General features: G+C 46.4%; 1 protein-coding gene and 2 pseudogenes across 1 annotated transcript; 2 read left to right on the top strand and 1 right to left on the bottom strand.

Moving 5' to 3' along the window:
- The first annotated feature begins 587 nt into the window (after positions 1–587).
- On the top strand, positions 588–6,947 carry LOC101031047 (tripartite motif-containing protein 75). Its single transcript, XM_003944204.3, has 2 exons — positions 588–670; positions 5,212–6,947. Exon 2 carries the CDS (start codon positions 5,541–5,543, stop codon positions 6,945–6,947), a length of 1,407 nt encoding a protein of 468 aa, XP_003944253.2. The 5' UTR covers positions 588–670; positions 5,212–5,540.
- LOC120367834 (5S ribosomal RNA) lies at positions 1,597–1,714 on the top strand (annotated as a pseudogene).
- On the bottom strand, positions 2,281–2,502 carry LOC120367727 (guanine nucleotide-binding protein G(I)/G(S)/G(O) subunit gamma-5 pseudogene; annotated as a pseudogene).
- Positions 6,948–17,661: the final 10,714 nt, after the last annotated feature.

Below are 17,661 nucleotides of genomic sequence, written 5' to 3'. Positions count from 1 at the left end.
GTCGCTTAGGCTGAAGTGCAGTGGGACGATCTCAGCTCACTGCAGTCTCAACCTCCCGGGCTCAAGTGATTTTTCCACCTTAGGCCCCAAAAGTAGCTGGGACTACAGGCACCTGCCCAACCACCCATGGCTAATTTTTGTATTTTTTGTAGAGACAAGATTTCACCTTGTTGCCCAGGCTGGTCTCGAACTCCTAAACTCAAGTGATCCACCCACCTCTGCCTTCCAGAGTGCTGGGATTACAGACATGAGCCATCGAGCCCGGCCGACACCCTCACTGTCAATCTTCTATAAAGAATATCTTTCAGCAGGTAGCCCAATTGCAGGCTCTGGGTTGAACTCTCTAGTCTTTCTCAACTTCTCTGTTCCTTTTTACTCATCTAAATAAGGCGGGCTCTGGCTATTTGCATGAGCAAATGCAAACCTGTCCTTTTCACTTATTACAAAAAAGACTCTGAAGTTCTTGGATCAAGGCCAAGGACACTTAACTGCTTACAGGCCGGAAGCCTCCCCCACCTTTTCTTGCCCCTACCCCTCCCACTTCCAGGTAGAAGCCGGCCTTAGCTGGGTGGAGTCCTCACTGCTGCACGTTCCGGGTATGTTTAGTTAGTGTGTAGTGTGTGGCCGCTTGCGTGGGTAAAGGACCGCCGCAGAGTTCCCCCTGCTCCAGGCAAGCTGGGAGGTAAGATTGTGGGTGCCAGAGACTGGAGTGAAACCTGTGGCCTCTTGAGCATCTGCTCTGTGCCTGGAGGCAGCTTGCCCCTCACAAGGGAACCTGAACTCATCATCAGGTTATTTTATGTTTATATTTATTTATTTTTTTGAGACTCAGTCTCACTCTGTGATTCAGGCTGGAGTGTGGTGGGGCGATCTCAGCTCACTGCAACCTCTGGTTATTTTGTTTTTATTTTGGTTTTTTTTTTTTTTTTTTTTTTTTTGAGACGGAGTTTCGCTCTTGTTACCCAGGCTGGAGTGCAATGGCGCGATCTCGGCTCACCGCAACCTCCCCCTCCTGGGTTCAGGCAACTCTCCTGCCTCAGCCTCGCAAGTAGCTGGAATTACAGGCACGCGCCACCATGCCCAGCTAAATTTTTTGTATTTTTAGTAGAGACGGGGTTTCACCATGTTGACCAGGATGGTCTCGATCTCTCGACCTCGTGATCCACCCGCCTCGGCCTCCCAAAGTGCTGGGATTACAGGCGTGAGACACCGCGCCCGGCCAGAAAACCCGTCTTTTAAAAAAAAAAAAAGAAGAAGAAGAAGAAGAAGTGGTTTGGGAAACCTTTGAAAGATTCATTTTTGCCGGGCGCAGTGGCTCACGCCTGTAATCCCAGCACTTTGCGAGGCCAAGGCGGGTGGATCACAAGGTCGAGAAATCGAGACCAACCTGGTCAACATAGTGAAACCCCGTCTCTACTAAAAATACAAAAAAAAAAATTAGCTGGGCATGGTGGCGCGTGCCTGTAATCCCAGCTACTCGGGAGGCGGAGGTTGCGGTGAGCCGAGATCGCGCCATTGCACTCCAGCCTGGGTAACAAGAGCGAAACTCCGTCTCAAAAAAAAAAAAAAAGAAAAAGAAAAGAAAGATTCATTTTTGTCTAGGCCATACCAACCTCAACGCGCCTGATCTTGTCTGATCTTGGAAGCTAAGCAGGATTGGGTCTGGTTAGTACTTGGATGGGAGACCGCTTGGAAACACCGGGTGCTGTAGGCTTAAAAACAAAAAAAGAGGCCGGGCATGGTGGCTCACGCCTGTAATCCCAGCACTTTGGGAGGCCGAGGCGGGTGGATCACGAGGTCAAGAGATCGAAATCCACTTTGGGAGGCTGAGGCGGGTGGATCACGAGGTCGAGAGATCGAGACCATCCTGGTCAACAAGGTGAAACCCTGTCTCTACTAAAAATGCAAAAATTAGCTGGGCCTGGTGGCGCGTGCCTGTAATCCCAGCTACTCAGGAGGCTGAGGCAGGAGAATTGCTTGAACCCAGGAGGCGGAGGTTGCGGTGAGCCGAGATCGCGCCATTGCACTCCAACCTGGGTAACAAGAGCAAAACTCCGTCCCAAAAAAAAAAAAAAGAGAGAGATCGAAATCATCGTGGCCAACATGGTGAAATCCCGTCTCTACTAAAAATACAAAAATCAGGGGGCTTTTGAGACGCGCCTATAGTTCCAGTTACTCGGGAGGCTGAGGTGGAAGAATCGCTTGAACCCGGGAGGCGGAGGTTGCAGTGAGCTGAGACTGCTACTGCACTCCAGCCTGGCGACAGAGCAAGACTCCGTCTCAAAAAAAAAAAAAAGGGGGGGGGGAGCAGACTTTCTGGGGTCTGAAGGGATTTGTACTTGAAGATACCCGAGTCAGTGGAGGGTCATGTTGAGCATTCTGCAGACAGAATTGTTTCAAGTCTGCAGCTGCCTGGGAAACTTTTACGCGGTTGAGCCCCGCCTCCAGCCAGAGCTGTTGAACCACTTTCTTCATAGGGGCGACGCTGGAGGAGCCAGACATCGTGCACGAGGGCTGGGCCGATTCGTGGGTCGGTGGGTCGTGGGTCGGTGGGCCGTGGTGCGTCGTGGGCCGTGGGTCGGCTGGGCGAGACAACTGAGCAGTGGCGCCGTGGGAGCGGGGCTCCGAACTTTTTTCTTTTCTTTTTTTTTTTTTTTTTTTTTTTTGAGACGTCTCACTCTGTCGCCCAGGCTGGAGTGCGGTGGCGCAATCTCCGCTCACTGCAACCTCCGCATCCCGGGTTCAAGCGATTCTCGTGCCCCAGCCTCCCAAGTAGCTACGCCCAGCTCCCAAGACACTACACCAGCTCATTGTTTGTATTTTTAGTAGACAAGGGGTTTCACCATTTTGGCCAGGCTGGTCTTAAACTCCTGACCTCGTGATTCGTCTGCCTCAGCCTCTTTCAAAGTGCTGGGATTGTATGAGAGAGTGAGCCAGTGAGCCACCGCGCTCAGCCCTTTTTTTTTTCTTTTTTTTTTTTCTTTTTTTGAGACGGAGTTTTGCCCTTGTTACCCAGGCTGGAGTGCAATGGCGCGATCTCGGCTCACCGCAACCTCCGCCTCCTGGGCTCAGGCAATTCTCCTGCCTCAGCCTCCTGAGTAGCTGGGATTACAGGCACGTGCCACCATGCCCAGCTAATTTTTTGCACTTTTTAGTAGAGACGGGGTTTCACCATGTTGACCAGGATGGTCTCGATCTCTCGACCTCGTGATCCACCCGCCTCGGCCTCCCAAAGTGCTGGGATTACAGGCTTGAGCCACCGCGCCCGGCTTTTTTTTTTTTTTTTTTTTTTTTTTTAGTTTCACTGTGTTGCTCAGGCTGGAGTGCAGTGGCGCGATTTCAGCTCCCTGCAACCTCCGCCTCCCAGTTCAAGTGACTTTCCCATCTCAGCCTCTAGAGTAGCTGAGACTAAGGCGTGCGCCATCAACACCCAGCTAATTTTTGTATTTTGCAGTGGCTCACACCTGTAATCCCAGCATGTGGGGAGGCTGAGGCAAGAGGATTGCTTGAATCCAGGGGTTTGAGATCAGACTGAGTGACATAGCAAGACCTCTAGGGCTGGGCGCGGTGGCTCAAGCCTGTAATCCCAGCACTTTGGGATGCCGAGGCCGGTGGATCACAAGGTCAAGAGATTGAGGCCATCCTGGTCAACATGGTGAAACCCCGTCTCTACTAAAAATACAAAACATTAGCTGGGCATGGTGGTGTGTGCCTGTAATCCCAGGTACTTGGGAGGCTGAGGCAGGAGAATTGCCTGAACCCAGGAGGTGGAGGTTGCGGTGAGCCGAGATCACGCCATTGCACTCCAGCCTGGGTAACAAGAGCGAAACTCCGTCTCAAAAAAAAAAAAAAAAAAAAAAGTTTTTTGTTTGTTTGCTTTTGAGTTAGCGTCTGCCTCTGTCACCCAGGCTGGAATGCAGTGGCACCATCTCAGCTCACTGCAACTGCCACCTCCTGGGTTCAAGCAGTTCTTGTGTCTCAGCCTCCCAAGTAGCTGCAATTACAGGCATGTGTCACCATGCTAGGCTAATTTGTTTGTATTTTAAGTAGCAACCGGGTTTTGCCATGTTGTCCAGGCTGGTCTTGAACTCCTGACCTCAAGGGATCCTCCTGCCTCAGCCCCACAAAGTGCTGGGATTACAGGTGTGAGCCACCACCAAGCTCAGCCTTTGGAATTTTAGCATTGCTTTAAAAAAAAAAAGATTTCTACTTCACATGTCTACAGTGTTGGAATATCTACGTTTCAATTCTTAGATAATAAAGTCCTGCGTCTTTCCATAACTGTTACTTCTATGCTCCTTTGGGGAGCATGTTCCTATACATTTGGGAATATGTTCAGTTTTTGTCTATTTTCTTATCTTATAGGTATTTTGCATTTGGACATAATGACATTTTAGTAAATACTAAAAGTTTTTTTCCAAATTTTGTTTATATTCAATTTGTTATCTCGTTTGATTTCACTTCACAAATAGATAGGTCTTCTGTGGCCTATTCAACTGTAGAGAAGCCAGGATAAAAGAGCAAGGTAAATTTGGTAGATGTGATTTTGAGCCATCAGAAAGACATTTTTTTTTTTTTTCAATTAGAGACAAGGTCTCACTTTGTCACCCAGGCTAGAGTGCAGTAGCATAATGACAGCTCACTGGAGCCTTGACCTCCATGGGCTCAAGCAATCCTCCTGCCTCAGAATCCCAAGTAGCTGGGACTATAGGTGCGCATCATCACACTCAGCTAATTTTTAAAATTTTGTTGTTGTTGTTTTTCTTCCTTTTTTTTTTTTTTTTTTTGGAGAGACAGGCTCACTCTGCGTTGCCCAGGCTAGAAATACCTTATCAAGACAAAAGTTTAAAGGGAGATTGTCGTTATTTACCCGACTCCCAGAATTTGGGATGTAAAGCAAATTTCTCCAAGTTATAGACATAGGTAACCAAAGATGTTTCTAATTTGGGTGGTCTCCATGCCTCAGGGCCTAGGCTGTTCCCACAACCCCAGTTAGGATGACTGGTAAGTAGATCGGATGTGGGGATTGTAGTACCAAGTATGTGGAGTAGCTAAGGCACAATAATAAAGGCACGGAAATAAACGACTGGGGCTAGGGGAGGATAATTTGTGTTTGGCTAGAATGTGGTGGAAGTTAGGACCACCTGAAATAAATTCAGGTTTGTTTCACCTTGTTTTGTTTTTAAGAAAAAAATATCTTCTCACCCACAGCAACTATGATTTGAGGCATCAGATGTTTTCCTAACAGAGCTGTGTAGCTTGGCTTCATTTTCTCCGTGCAGCCAAAGGCTGGAAGAGCTGAGCTGTGACTGCCAGCAGGCTGTGCGTGGGACCCCTTTTGGCAGCTGGAATTAAAGGGTCTGATGATTCAAAGGACTTCAAGGGCTACCACCAATGTGAGAAAACAGTGGGACTGTAGTGAGGTCTGTCTCCACTGACTGTCTCCAGGAAGGACGGTGAGATCTAAGAGCATATCTGCTTCTCACTGGAGAAACCCACAGAGCTCAACCACCTTGGTCAAGACCTTCACTGACAGACCAATGGCAAGGGCAGCACGTGTGACCAAACTCAAAGCAGAATCCAAGTGCTCCATCTGTCTGGATTACCTCAGAGACCCCGTCACCATCGATTGTGGGCACAACTTCTGTCGGCCCTGCATCCAACAGTCCTGGGCGGATCTACAGGAACTGTTCCCTTGCCCTGTCTGTCGGCACCAATGTCAAGACAGGCGCTTCAGGAGCAACACCCAGATGGGAAGGATGATTGAAATTGCTGAGATACTCGAGAGCACTAAGAGCAAGAAAAAGAGGCAGGAAAAAAGGACCTTGTGCGAGAAGCACAACCAGCCCCTGAGCGTTTTCTGCGAGGAGGACCTGGTGGTGCTGTGTCCCCTGTGCACTCAGCCCCCTAACCACCAGGGCCACCACGTGAGGCCCATAGAGGAGGCTGCCTCTCATCACAGGGAAAGGCTCCGCAGTTACATCCAGCCCCTGAAAAAGCAACTGGCAGACCTTCAAAAATTAATAAGCACTCAAAGCAAAAAACTCTTAGAACTGAGAGAGAAGGTGGAAAGCCAAAGGCAGGAACTGTCCTCTGAATTTGAGCACCTCACCCACTTTTTAGACCGTGAGCAGCAGGGAGCTCTCTCCAGACTAGCTGAAGAAGAGAAGGACAATCAACAGAAACTCAGTGCAAACATAACAGCATTTTCAAACTACCTTGCCGCACTCAAAAGCCAATTAAATAAGGTAGCAGAGCTATGTGAGCTGTCTGAACCGGAACTGCTGTCACAAATTAAACTTTTCTACGAGTCTGAAAATGAGAGTAGCCCGTCAATCTTTTCAATTCATCTGAAGAGAGATGGCTGCAGTTTTCCTCCCCAGTATTCTGCTCTGCAGAGAATTGTAAAGAAATTTAAAGTAGACGTAACTCTAGACTCTGAAACGGCACACCCTAACCTGATCCTATCTGAAGATAAAAAATGTGTGAGATTTACAAAGAGAAAACAAAAGGTTCCTGGTTTCCCAAAAAGATTTACAGTCAAGCCAGTTGTTCTGGGCTTTCCCTGTTTTCATTCTGGCAGGCATTTCTGGGAGATTGAAGTGGGAGATAAGTCAGAATGGGCTATTGGCATTTGCAAAGATTCTCTTCCCACAAAGGCGAAGAGACCCTCATCGACCCAGCAGGGATGTTGGAGAATTGAGCTGCAGGATGATGGCTATCATGCACCAGGGGCTTTACCAACCCCTCTCTTGTTAGAAGTGAAAGCTAGGACCATTGGCATTTTCGTGGACTATGAGCTGGGTGAGATCACATTCTACAACATGGCTGAGAAATCTCACATCTGTACTTTCTCTGACACTTTTACTGGACCTCTTCGGCCTTACTTCTATGTAGGACCAGATTCACAACCTCTCAGAATCTATACAGGAACAGCTGGTGAATGAGAACCCACCTGTGAGGCTGAACTATTTTACTAGTTGTTTTTTTGGTGGAAGATGTGGACACTATTGTATTAATGTATCTACAGATATAATCCCTCTAGTTTTTTCTCTCTCACAGTTTCCAAAAAGAAAGTTTTGCCGGGCGCGGTGGCTCAAGCCTGTAATCCCAGCACTTTGGGAGGCCAAGGCGGGTGGATCACGAGGTCAAGAGATCGAGACCATCCTGGTCAACATGGTGAAACCCCGTCTCTACTAAAAATACAAAAAAAAAAATTAGCTGGGCATGGTGGCACGTGCCTGTAATCCTAGCTACTCAGGAGGCTGAGGCAGGAGAATTGCTTGAGCCCAGGGGGCGGAGGTTGCGGTGAGCCGAGATCACGCCATTGCACTCCAGCCTGGGTAACAAGAGCGAAACTCCATCTCAAAAAAAAAAAAAAAAAAAAAAAGAAAGAAAGTTTTATGTTGCTCCAACAATTATCTATGAACAGTGCTAGGAATGGCTACCTTTCAGGAATGTTGTGGGGGTTACCGATCGTGTTCATGGACTTGGTGCATCGCTGAGTAGAAGGGTGATTATTTCTGTTTTTCAGAAAGTGCAGATGGAGCTTCCAGGGGATGAACTAGAACAAACTTTTCAACTTTGCCTTCTCAGTGTAAAGGTTGGATTGTGCTATTCCTGACACATACTAGGCAGGGAGCAGCCTGTAATCCTTAGCTAACAGGGCACAATTTAAAGGGGTGGAGTGGGGACCACAGGGAGAGGGTGAGCATTTTTAGCTTTTTTTTTTTTTTTTTTTTTTGAGACGGAGTTTCGCCCTTGTTGCCCAAGCTGGAGTGCAATGGCGCAATCTCGGCTCACCGCAACCTCCGCCTCCTGGGTTCAGGCAATTCTCCTGCCTCAGCCTCCTGAGTAGCTGGGATTACAGGCACGCACCACCATGCCCAGCTAATTTTTTGTATTTTTAGTAGAGACGGGGTTTCACCATGTTGACCAGGATGGTCTCGATCTCTTGACCTCGTGATCCACCCGCCTCGGCCTCCCAAAGTGCTGGGATTACAGGCTTGAGCCACCGAGCCCAGCTACCATTTTTAGCTTTTAACATGGGATGCTTTAACAGTTTTTTTTTTCTGTTATCTCCAGAAGCCACCTACTGGTGGCACTCACTACGTTAGATTTCTTAGAAACCTTCTGCGTCACATAATTTTCATTTCTTCCTGTATTATTTGCTATTTCATTTCTTCCTGTATTCTGTGCATAGTATTTTGAAGAGAGTGACTTGTTATGACACTGGAGAGAACTGGAAAATCTTGTTACTAATGGACATTATTGTTAGACACCATGTCAGAGACTAAAAGATGAATCACTGGGCAGGATGGTGTACCTATGTTGACTCAGAATGTTTTCTTTCAAAGATGGCTAACATTTATGGAGCCCTAACTATGTCCCAGAAGTTGCAGTATTTTCACAACAATTCTGACATGTAGGCAGTAGGTTGTTAACCAAAAAAAAGGATTTAAAATTAAGAAAACAGTTTTTGATGGCTGTGTAATATTCCATGGCGTATATGTACCACATTTTCCCTATCCAGTCTATCATCGTTGGGCATTTGGGTTGGTTCCACGTCTTTGCTATTGTAAACAGTGCTGCAGTGAACATTCGTGTGCATGTGTCCTTATGGTAGAATGATTTATAATCCTTTGGATATCACTCATAGGCGGGTGTTGAACAATGAGAACACATGGACACAGGGAGGGGAGCACTACATACTAGGGTCCGTTGGGGGGAAATGGGGGAGGGATGGGGGTGGGGAGGTGGAAAGAGATAGCATGGGGAGAAATGACAGATACAGGCGAGGGGACGGAAGGCAGAAAACCACACTGCCATGTGTTTACCTATGCAACAATCTTGCATGTTCTTCACATGTACCCCCAAAAATAAAATGCAATAAAAAAAAAAAAAGAGCCGGGTGCAGTGGCTCAAGCCTGTAATCCCAGCACTTTGGGAGGCCGAGGCGGGTGGATCACGAGGTCAAGAGATCGAGACCATCCTGGTCAACATGGTGAAACCCCGTCTCTACTAAAATACAAAAAATTCAGCTGGGCATGGTGGCGTGTGCCTGTAATCCCAGCTACTCAGGAGGCTGAGGCAGGAGAATTGCCTGAACCCAGGAGGCGGAGGTTGCGGTGAGCCGAGATCGTGCCATTGCACTCCAGCCTGGGTAACAAGAGCGAAACTCCGTCTCAAAAAAAAAAAGAAAAGAAAAGAAAACAGTTTTGAGAAAAAAAGTATCCTAGTTAAGGTGAATCAGCCAGTGGTAAAAAGATGTCTAGGGGTACCTTCAATCACTGACAAAACCAGCCCCATAAATGGTTTGTCAATGGAATGCTTTATACATACACAGGAAGTAATAAGGTATTATTTTTCCCTCTGACTATGAAAAAAGAGATGTCCACAGTTACATGCTTAAACTCTCAGGATGCTACACTAACTTAACCGGAAGGATCTGGGTTTATATCTAGATTCCACTAACGTCTGGTAGTGGGCTTGAAGCTATGAAGATGAAGTTATATGTGTTTGTATGCACCAAAGTTAACTTAATTTTTTAAATTTTTTGAGAGATGAGGTCTCACCCTGTTGCCCAGGCTAGAGTGCAGTGGCACAATCATAGCTTACCATAACCTTGAACTTAACTCCTGGGCTCAAGGGATTGTCTCACGTCAGCCTCTGAATAATGGGCTCACACCATCACAGTTAGCTTTTTTTTTTTTTTTTTTTAGATAGGGTCTGCCTCTGTTACCCAGGCTGGAGTGCAGTGACAGGATCATGTTCACGGCAGCCTCGACCTCCCAGTCTCAAGCAATCCTACCACCTCAGCCTCCTGAGTAGCTGGAACCCCAGGCATGCATGCCACCATGCCCAGTTAACTTTTTATTCTTTTTGAGATGGAGTTTCGCTTTTGTTGCCCAGGCTAGAGTGCAATGACACGATCTTGACTCACTGCAACCTCTGCCTCCTGGGTTCAAGCGATTCTCCTGCTTCAGCCTCCTGAGTAGCTGGAATTACAGGCACCTGCTACCCAGTTAACTTGATTTTTTGAGGAGATGAGGTCTCACTTTGTTGCCCAGCTTGGGCTCAAACTTCTAGGTTCAAGTGATCCTCCTGCCTCCACTTTCCCAAAGTGCTAGAATTACAGGCATGAGCCACTGTGCCCAACCTGCCCCAGGCAATTTTAATTAATTTATTTATTTTTTTAGTAGAGACTGAGTCTTACTATGTTGACCAAGCTAATTTTGAACTCTTGGCCTCAGGTGATCCTCCATCCTTGACCTCCCAAAGTGCTAGAAATATAGACATGAGCCACCAGGCCCAACCCAAAAAAGACATTTCTGACTCAGGAAAATGAATATGGCAGGGCATTAGGTGATAACAGGGCTGTTAATTCTGTTAGGTGTGATAGCATTATGATTTAGGAAATGCTTTTATCCAGAGTGAAATATTTAGGGGTGAAATTGTATTTCTGTGATTTTTATTAAAGAGCTTTAGCCAAAAAAAAAAAAATAATACAATCAATTAAGCAAATGTGGCAAAATATCAATAATTATTGTGTCTACGTGATGGACATTTCAGTTTATGTACTATTCTTTGTACCTTAAATAAAAAGAACAAGTAAAAATGTTTCCTTTTATCCGTATGTTCTGAGTTACGGTTTCTGTATGACTCTGCCGTTTCTACCTGACATTTGATTGGGCACACTTACAGTTGAATGAACATATTCATCCCTACTCTCCTGTCTAAAATTCAGTTAAATTGTGTATTTTGGCTAGTTTCAAATTTCTTAAGACTTGAGAAACTAGCTATTGACCTATAAATATTATTAACTGTCCATTTCCTTAAAATTGGAGCCATCTTGGTCAGGCTGGTTTCAAATTTCTGACCTCAGGTGATCTGCCGCCTCGGCCTCTCCAAGTGCTGAGATTACAGGTGTGAGCCACCTCACCTGGCCTTTTTCTTTCTTTCTTTCTTTCTTTTTTTTTTTTTTTTTTTTTTTTTGAGACAAAGTTTTGCTCTTGTCATCCAGGCTGGAGTGCAATGGCATGATGCCAGCTCACTGCAACCTCCACCTCCCAGCTTCAAGCAATTCCTCCTGCCTCAGCCTCCTGAGTAGCTGGGATTACAGGCACATGCCACCATGCCCAGCTAATTTTTTGTATTTTTAGTAGAGACGGGGTTTCACTATGTTGACCAGGTTGGTCTCGATCTCTTGACCTCGTGATCCACCCGCTTCGGCCTCCCAAAGTGCTGGGATTACAGGCTTGAGCCACCGCGCCCGGCGAATACTACAATTTTAAAGTTCCACTAGCAAAGAGGATGGTATACACCCTCATTCTCTCTCCCTCTTCCTCTTTCTCTTTCTTCCTCTTCTTTATTCTTTCTTTTATTATTATTTTATTTCTCTTTTTTTTTTTTTTTTTTTTTGAGATAGAGTTTTGCTCTTGTTACCCAGGCTGGGGTGCAATGGCGCGATCTCGGCTCACCGCAACCTCTGCCTCCTGGGTTCAAGCAATTCTCCTGCGTCAGTCTCCTGAGTAGCTGGGATTACAGGCACGTGCCACCATGCCCAGCTAATTCTTTGTATTTTGAGTAGAGACGGGGTTTCACCATGTTGACCAGGATGGTCTCAATCTCTCGACCTCATGATCCACCCGCCTCGGCCTCCCAAAGTGCTGGGATTACAGGCTTGAGCCATCGTGCCTGGCCTCTCTTTCTTTCTTAAAAAAAAAAAAGAAAGAAAGAAATTAGCCAGGTGTGGTGGCATGTACCTGTAGTCCTAGCTACTTGGGAGGCCAAGGTGGGAGGATCGCTTGAGCCTGGGAGGCTGAGGCTACAGTGAATGAAGCATGGTTGTGTCACTGCGTTCCAGTCTGGGTGACAGAGCAAGACTCTATCAAAAAAAAAAAAAAAAAAAAAAAAACTCCTGTTAGGTGGGGACTGAAAAAAGAAACAGAAACTTAACTGAACAAGGAAGTAGAAGTATTTGCCATCCAAACTGGCATGAGACAGGGAAGACTGCCAAAAGGGAAGGGAGGGCTGGTCCGAAGGTAGTGAGTTATCTCAGTTGATTGTTCACAGTCAGTTACAGATCGAACTGCTTGTTCTACTCTTTCCTCACTTCTCACTACTGCACTTGACTAGTCTGAAAAAAAAAAAGGAAGGGAAGATTTTCTTGTTTTCTACATTCTTTTTTTTTTTTTTTTTTTTGAGACGGAGTTTCGCTCTTGTTACCCAGGCTGGAGTTCAATGGCTCGATCTCGGCTCACCGCAACCTCCGCCTCCTGGGTTCAGGCAATTCTCCTGCCTCAGCCTCCTGAGTAGCTGGGATTACAGGCACGCGCCACCATGCCCAGCTAATGTTTTGTATTTTTAGTAGAGATGGGGTTTCACCATGTTGACTAGGATGGTCTTGATCTCTCGACCTCATGATCCACCCGCCTCGGCCTCCCAAAGTGCTGGGATTACAGGCTTGGGCCACCACGCCCGGCCTATTTTCTACATTCTTAAAAAAAAAAAAAAAAAAAGGCCGGGCGTGGTGGCTTAAGCCTGTAATCCCAGCACTTTGGGAGGCCGAGGCGGGTGGATCACTAGGTCAAGAGATCCAGACCATCCCGGTCAACATAGTGAAACCCCGTCTCTACTGAAAATACAAAAAAAAAAATTAGCTGGGCATGGTGCCGCGTGCCTGTAATCCCAGCTACTCAGGAGGCTGAGGCAGGAGAATTGCCTGAACCCAGGAGGCGGAGGTTGCGGTGAGCCGAGATCGCGCCATTGCACTCCAGCCTGGGTAACAAGAGCGAAACTCCGCCTCAAAAAAAAAAAAAAAAAAAAAAAAAATGTTGGGCGCGGTGGCTCAAACCTGTAATCCCAGCACTTTGGGAGGCCGAGGCGGGTGGATCACGAGGTCAAGAAATCGAGACCATTCTGGTCAACATGGTGAAACCCTGTCTCTACTAAAAATACAAAAAATTAGCTGAGCATGGTGGCGCGTGCCTGTAATCCCAGCTACTCAGGAGACTGAGGCAGGAGAATTGCCTGAACCCAGGAGGCGGAGGTTGCGGTCAGCTGAGATCGCGCCCATTGCACTCCAGCCTGGGTAACAAGTGCGAAAACTCCGTCTAAAAAAAAAAAAAAAAAAAAGAGGATGGTATACAAATCACAAGAGGAATGTTCAACCTTTGACATGTGGACAGGTAATTCCTTGATTTAAAAAAAAAATTTCCTGGTTGAGGGCCGTGGCTCATGCCTGTAATCCCAGCACTTTGGGAGGCCAAGGCAGGCGGATCACCTTTGATCAGGAGTTCGAGACCAGCCTGGCCAACACAATGAAATCCTGTCTCTACTAAAAGTACAAAAATTAGCCAGGCATGGTGGCTTGGGTATGTAGTCCCAGCTACTCAGGAGGCTGGGGCAGGAGAATCGCTTGAACCCAGGAGGTGGATGTTACCCCACTGCACTTCAGCCTGGGTGACAGAGCAAGACTCCATCTCAAAAAATGAAATAAAAAATAAAAAAAGGTTCCAGTGGAATTGTAAAAACATAAATAACAAAAATTTGGCAGGGCGCGGTGGCTCAAGCCTGTAATCCCAGCACTTTGGGAGGCCGAGGCGGGCGGATCACGAGGTCAAGAGATCGAGACCATCCTGGTCAACATGGTGAAACCCCGTCTCTACTAAAAATACAAAAAATTAGCTGGGCATGGTGGCGTGTGCCTGTAATCCCAGCTACTCAGGAGGCTGAGGCAGGAGAATTGCCTGAACCCAGGAGGCGGAGGTTGCGGTGAGCCGAGATCGCGCCATTGCACTCCAGCCTGGGTAACAAGAGCGAAACTCCGTCTCCAAAAAAAAAAAAAAAAAAAAAAAAACAAAAATTTTTAAAAGGTAAGGAAGAAGGCCGGGCGCAGTGGCTCAAGCCTGTAATCCCAGCACTTTGGGAGGCCGAGGTGGGTAGATCACAAGGTCAAGAGTTCGAGACCATCCCAGTCGACATGGTGAAACCCCGTCTCAACTGAAAATACAAAACGTTAGCTGGACATGGTGGTGCATGCCTGTAATCCCAGCTACTCAGGAGGTTGAGGCAGGAGAATTGCCTGAACACAGGAGGCGGAGGTTGCGGTGAGCCAAGATCGTGCCATTGCACTCCAGCCTGGGTAACAAGAGCGAAACTCTGTCTCAAAAAAAAAGGTAAGGAGGAGTGCATGAGATCACATATAGGTCTTGTAAATTCCTTATGAGAAATTGAGGGATTTCCCATCTCCTGACCTCTGTTTTTAATCCTGATACACGTAATTTTTTTCAATTAAAAATTTTTTTCTTAATGTAAATTACTACAAAACATTAAACATGTTGTAGATTCTGGTTTTAAATCATTTGGAAAGTCATTTCCTATACCACAATTGTAAAACTGGTCCACAATATTTTCTTGTATCTTCATGCTTTTTAGAAGCCTCCTTTTGGATGGGCATAGCGGCTCATACTTGTAATCCCAGCATTTTGGGAGGCTGAGGCTGGAGGATCACTTGAGGCCAGAAGTTCCAGACTAACCTGTATAATATAGTGAGTCCTCTTCTCTACAAAAAAAAAAAAAAAAATTAAATTTAAAAGGTAAACAGAAGCTGGGCACGGTGGCTCATGCCTGTAATCTCAGCTAATTGGGAGGATGAGGCAGGTAGATTACCTGAGGTCAGGAGTTCCAGGCCAGCCTGACCTACATGGTGAAACCCCATCTCTACTAAAAATACAAAATTAGCCAGGCATGGTGGTGCATGCCTGTAATCCCAGCTCCTTGGGAGGGTAAGGCAGGAGAATCGCTTGAACCTGAGAGTTAGAGGTTACAGTGAGCCAAGATCATGCCATTACATTCTAGCCTGGGCAACAACAGCAAAACTTTCTCAAAAACAAACAAACAAAAACAGAAAAGGAATCTTTTAAATTACTGTAGGCCCACACAGCTGATTAAAGAAAATCTCACTGTCTTTCTCAGTCCCTAATTTAATTACACTGCAAATTCTCTTGTTATGTAAATTAAAAGATTCCCAGTTTCTTGGGATTAGGATATAAACATCTTTGGGGCTGGGACATAATTTTGTCTACTACAGTCCATCTTCTGGACCCAAACATGCACATCTGTCCCACACGCAAAATACTTTCTCCTCATCTCAACATCCCCAAAGTCTCACCCTATTACTATTGTACTACTGGTTATACAACTTTATGACCATTTTTCAAAAGTCATAGAACTATATGCCAACAGTGAATTTTACTGAATATAAACATTAAAATGAGTATAGAAAAAGAAGAAACAGCAAAGGAGACTGAGAAGAAGTCACCAACAGGGTGGAAAGAAACCAAAAGACCGTGCTGACCTGGAAATCACATAAAGAAAATATATATAGGAGGGTGTAATATGGCCGGGCATGGTGGCTCATGCCTGCAATCCCAGCACTTTGGGAGGCGGAGGCAGGGGGGTCATCTGAGGTCAGGAGTTTGAGACCAGCCTGGCCAACATGGTAAAACCCCATCTCTAGCTGGGCGCGGTGGCTCAAGCCTGTAATCCCAGCACTTTGGGAGGCCGAGGCGGGTGGATCACGAGGTCGAGAGATCGAGACCATCCTGGTCAACGTGGTGAAACCCCGTCTCTACTAAAAATACAAAAAAATTAGCTGGGCATGGTGACGCGTGCCTGTAATCCCAGCTACTCAGGAGGCTGAGGCAGGAGAATTGCCTGAACCCAGGAGGCGGAGGTTGCGGTGAGCTGAGATCGCGCCATTGCACTCCAGCCTGGGTAACAAGAGCGAAAACTCCGTCTCAAAAAAAAAAAAAAAAAAAAAAAAACCATCTCTACTAAAAGCACAAAAATTAGCCAGGTGCGGGCACCTATAATCTCAGCTACACAGGAGGATAAGGCAGGAGAATCGCTTGAACCTAGGGGGCAGAGATTTTAGTAAGCCAAGATTGTACCGCTTCACTCCAGCCTGGGAAAAGAGTAAAACTCTGTCTCCAAAAAAAAAAAAAAAAAGGGAAAGGAAAGAAAAAAAAACAGTCCAGATGCAGTGGCTCACGCCTGTAATCCCTGCTACTCCAGAGGCTGAGGCAAAAAAACAGTCCAGATGCAGTGGCTCACGCCTGTAATCCCTGCTACTCCAGAGGCTGAGGCAGGAGAATCGCTTGAACTTGGTAGGCAGAGGTTGCAGTGAGCTGTGAGCACGTCAGGGCACAGCCTGAGAGATAAAAAGAGCCTGTCTCCGGGGCCGGGCGCGGTGGCTCAAGCCTGTAATCCCAGCACTTTGGGAGGCCGAGGCGGGTGGATCACGAGGTCGAGAAATCGAGACCAGCCTGGTCAACATGGTGAAACCCCGTCTCTACTAAAAATACAAAAAATTAGCTGGGCATGGTGGCGCATGCCTGTAATCCCAGCTACTCAGGAGGCTGAGGCAGGAGAATTGCCTGAACCCAGGAGGCGGAGGTTGCGGTGAGCCGCGATCGCGCCATTGCACTCCAGCCTGGGTAACAAGAGCGAAACTCCGTCTCAAAAAAAAAAAAAAAAAGAAAAAAGAAAGAGCCTGTCTCCAAAAAGAAAAAGAAGATATCCAACGTGGCTCTGGTGATTCATTATTGTAAACTTTTTCACCAGTGCTGGGGGAGGAAGAATCCAGGCTGCAGTGTTTAAACTAAAAAGTAAATGACAAAAGAACCCAAAATAACAAACTAGGATTTTTTTTTTTTTCCTAACTAGAATAACCAGTGTAAGTAAGATGTATTTCTAACAAACATGAGGACTATCTTTAATATATAAAGGAAGATTTTATGTGTGTGTGTGTGTGTGTGTGTGTGTGTATAAAAGTCTCAAATAAAACTTTTGTTTGGGCCGGGCGTGGTGGCTCAAGCCTGTAATCCCAGCACTTTGGGAGGCCGAGGCGGGTGGATCACGAGGTCGAGAGATCGAGACCATCCTGGTCAACAAGGTGAAATCCCGTCTCTACTAAAAATACAAAAAGTTAGCTGGGCATGGTGGTGCGTGCCTGTAATCCCAGCTATTTAGGAGGCTGAGGCAGGAGAATTGCCTGAGCCCAGGAGGCGGAGGTTGCGGTGAGCCGAGGTCGCGCCATTGCACTCCAGCCTGGGTAACAAGATCGAAACTCCGTCTCAAAAAAAAAAAAAAAAAAAAAAAAAAACTTTTGTTTGAATCCTTGAAAGAAGAAAGAGGGCCTATGGCAGAAGCCTGGATATACTAAAATTCACGTCAGCACTTTGGGAGGCCAAGGTGGGCAGATATATACATATTATACATATATGTGTGTGTATAAAAAAAAAAAACAACCATGTGTGTTTTTTTTTGTTTGTTTTTTTTTTTTTTTTTTTTTTTTCTGAGACCAAGTTTCCCTCTGTCACCCAGGCTGGAGTGTAGTGGCATGATCTTCACTCACGGCAACCTCTACCTCTAGAGTTCAAGCGATTCTCCTGCTTCAGCCTCTTGAGTAGCTGTGACTACAGGCACCTGCCACCATGCCCGGCTAATTTTTGTATTTTTAGTAGAGACAGGGTTTTACCATGTTGGCCAAGCTGGTCTCGAACTCCTGACCGATCTGCCTGCCTCAGCCTCCCAAAGTGCTGGCGATTACCGGTATGAGCCACCATGCCTGCTCAGAAGATTATATTTGTTAAG

Source organism: Saimiri boliviensis, chromosome 3 (genome assembly GCF_048565385.1).
Source record: "Saimiri boliviensis isolate mSaiBol1 chromosome 3, mSaiBol1.pri, whole genome shotgun sequence".
Classification (NCBI taxonomy): domain Eukaryota; kingdom Metazoa; phylum Chordata; class Mammalia; order Primates; family Cebidae; genus Saimiri; species Saimiri boliviensis.
This window is presented reverse-complemented; position numbering and strand designations above follow the sequence as displayed.

Excerpts from the sequence above, each read along its gene's own strand:
- LOC101031047 (XM_003944204.3), top strand. The coding sequence starts at position 5,541 with ATGGCAAGGGCAGCACGTGTGACCAAACTCAAAGCAGAATCCAAGTGC.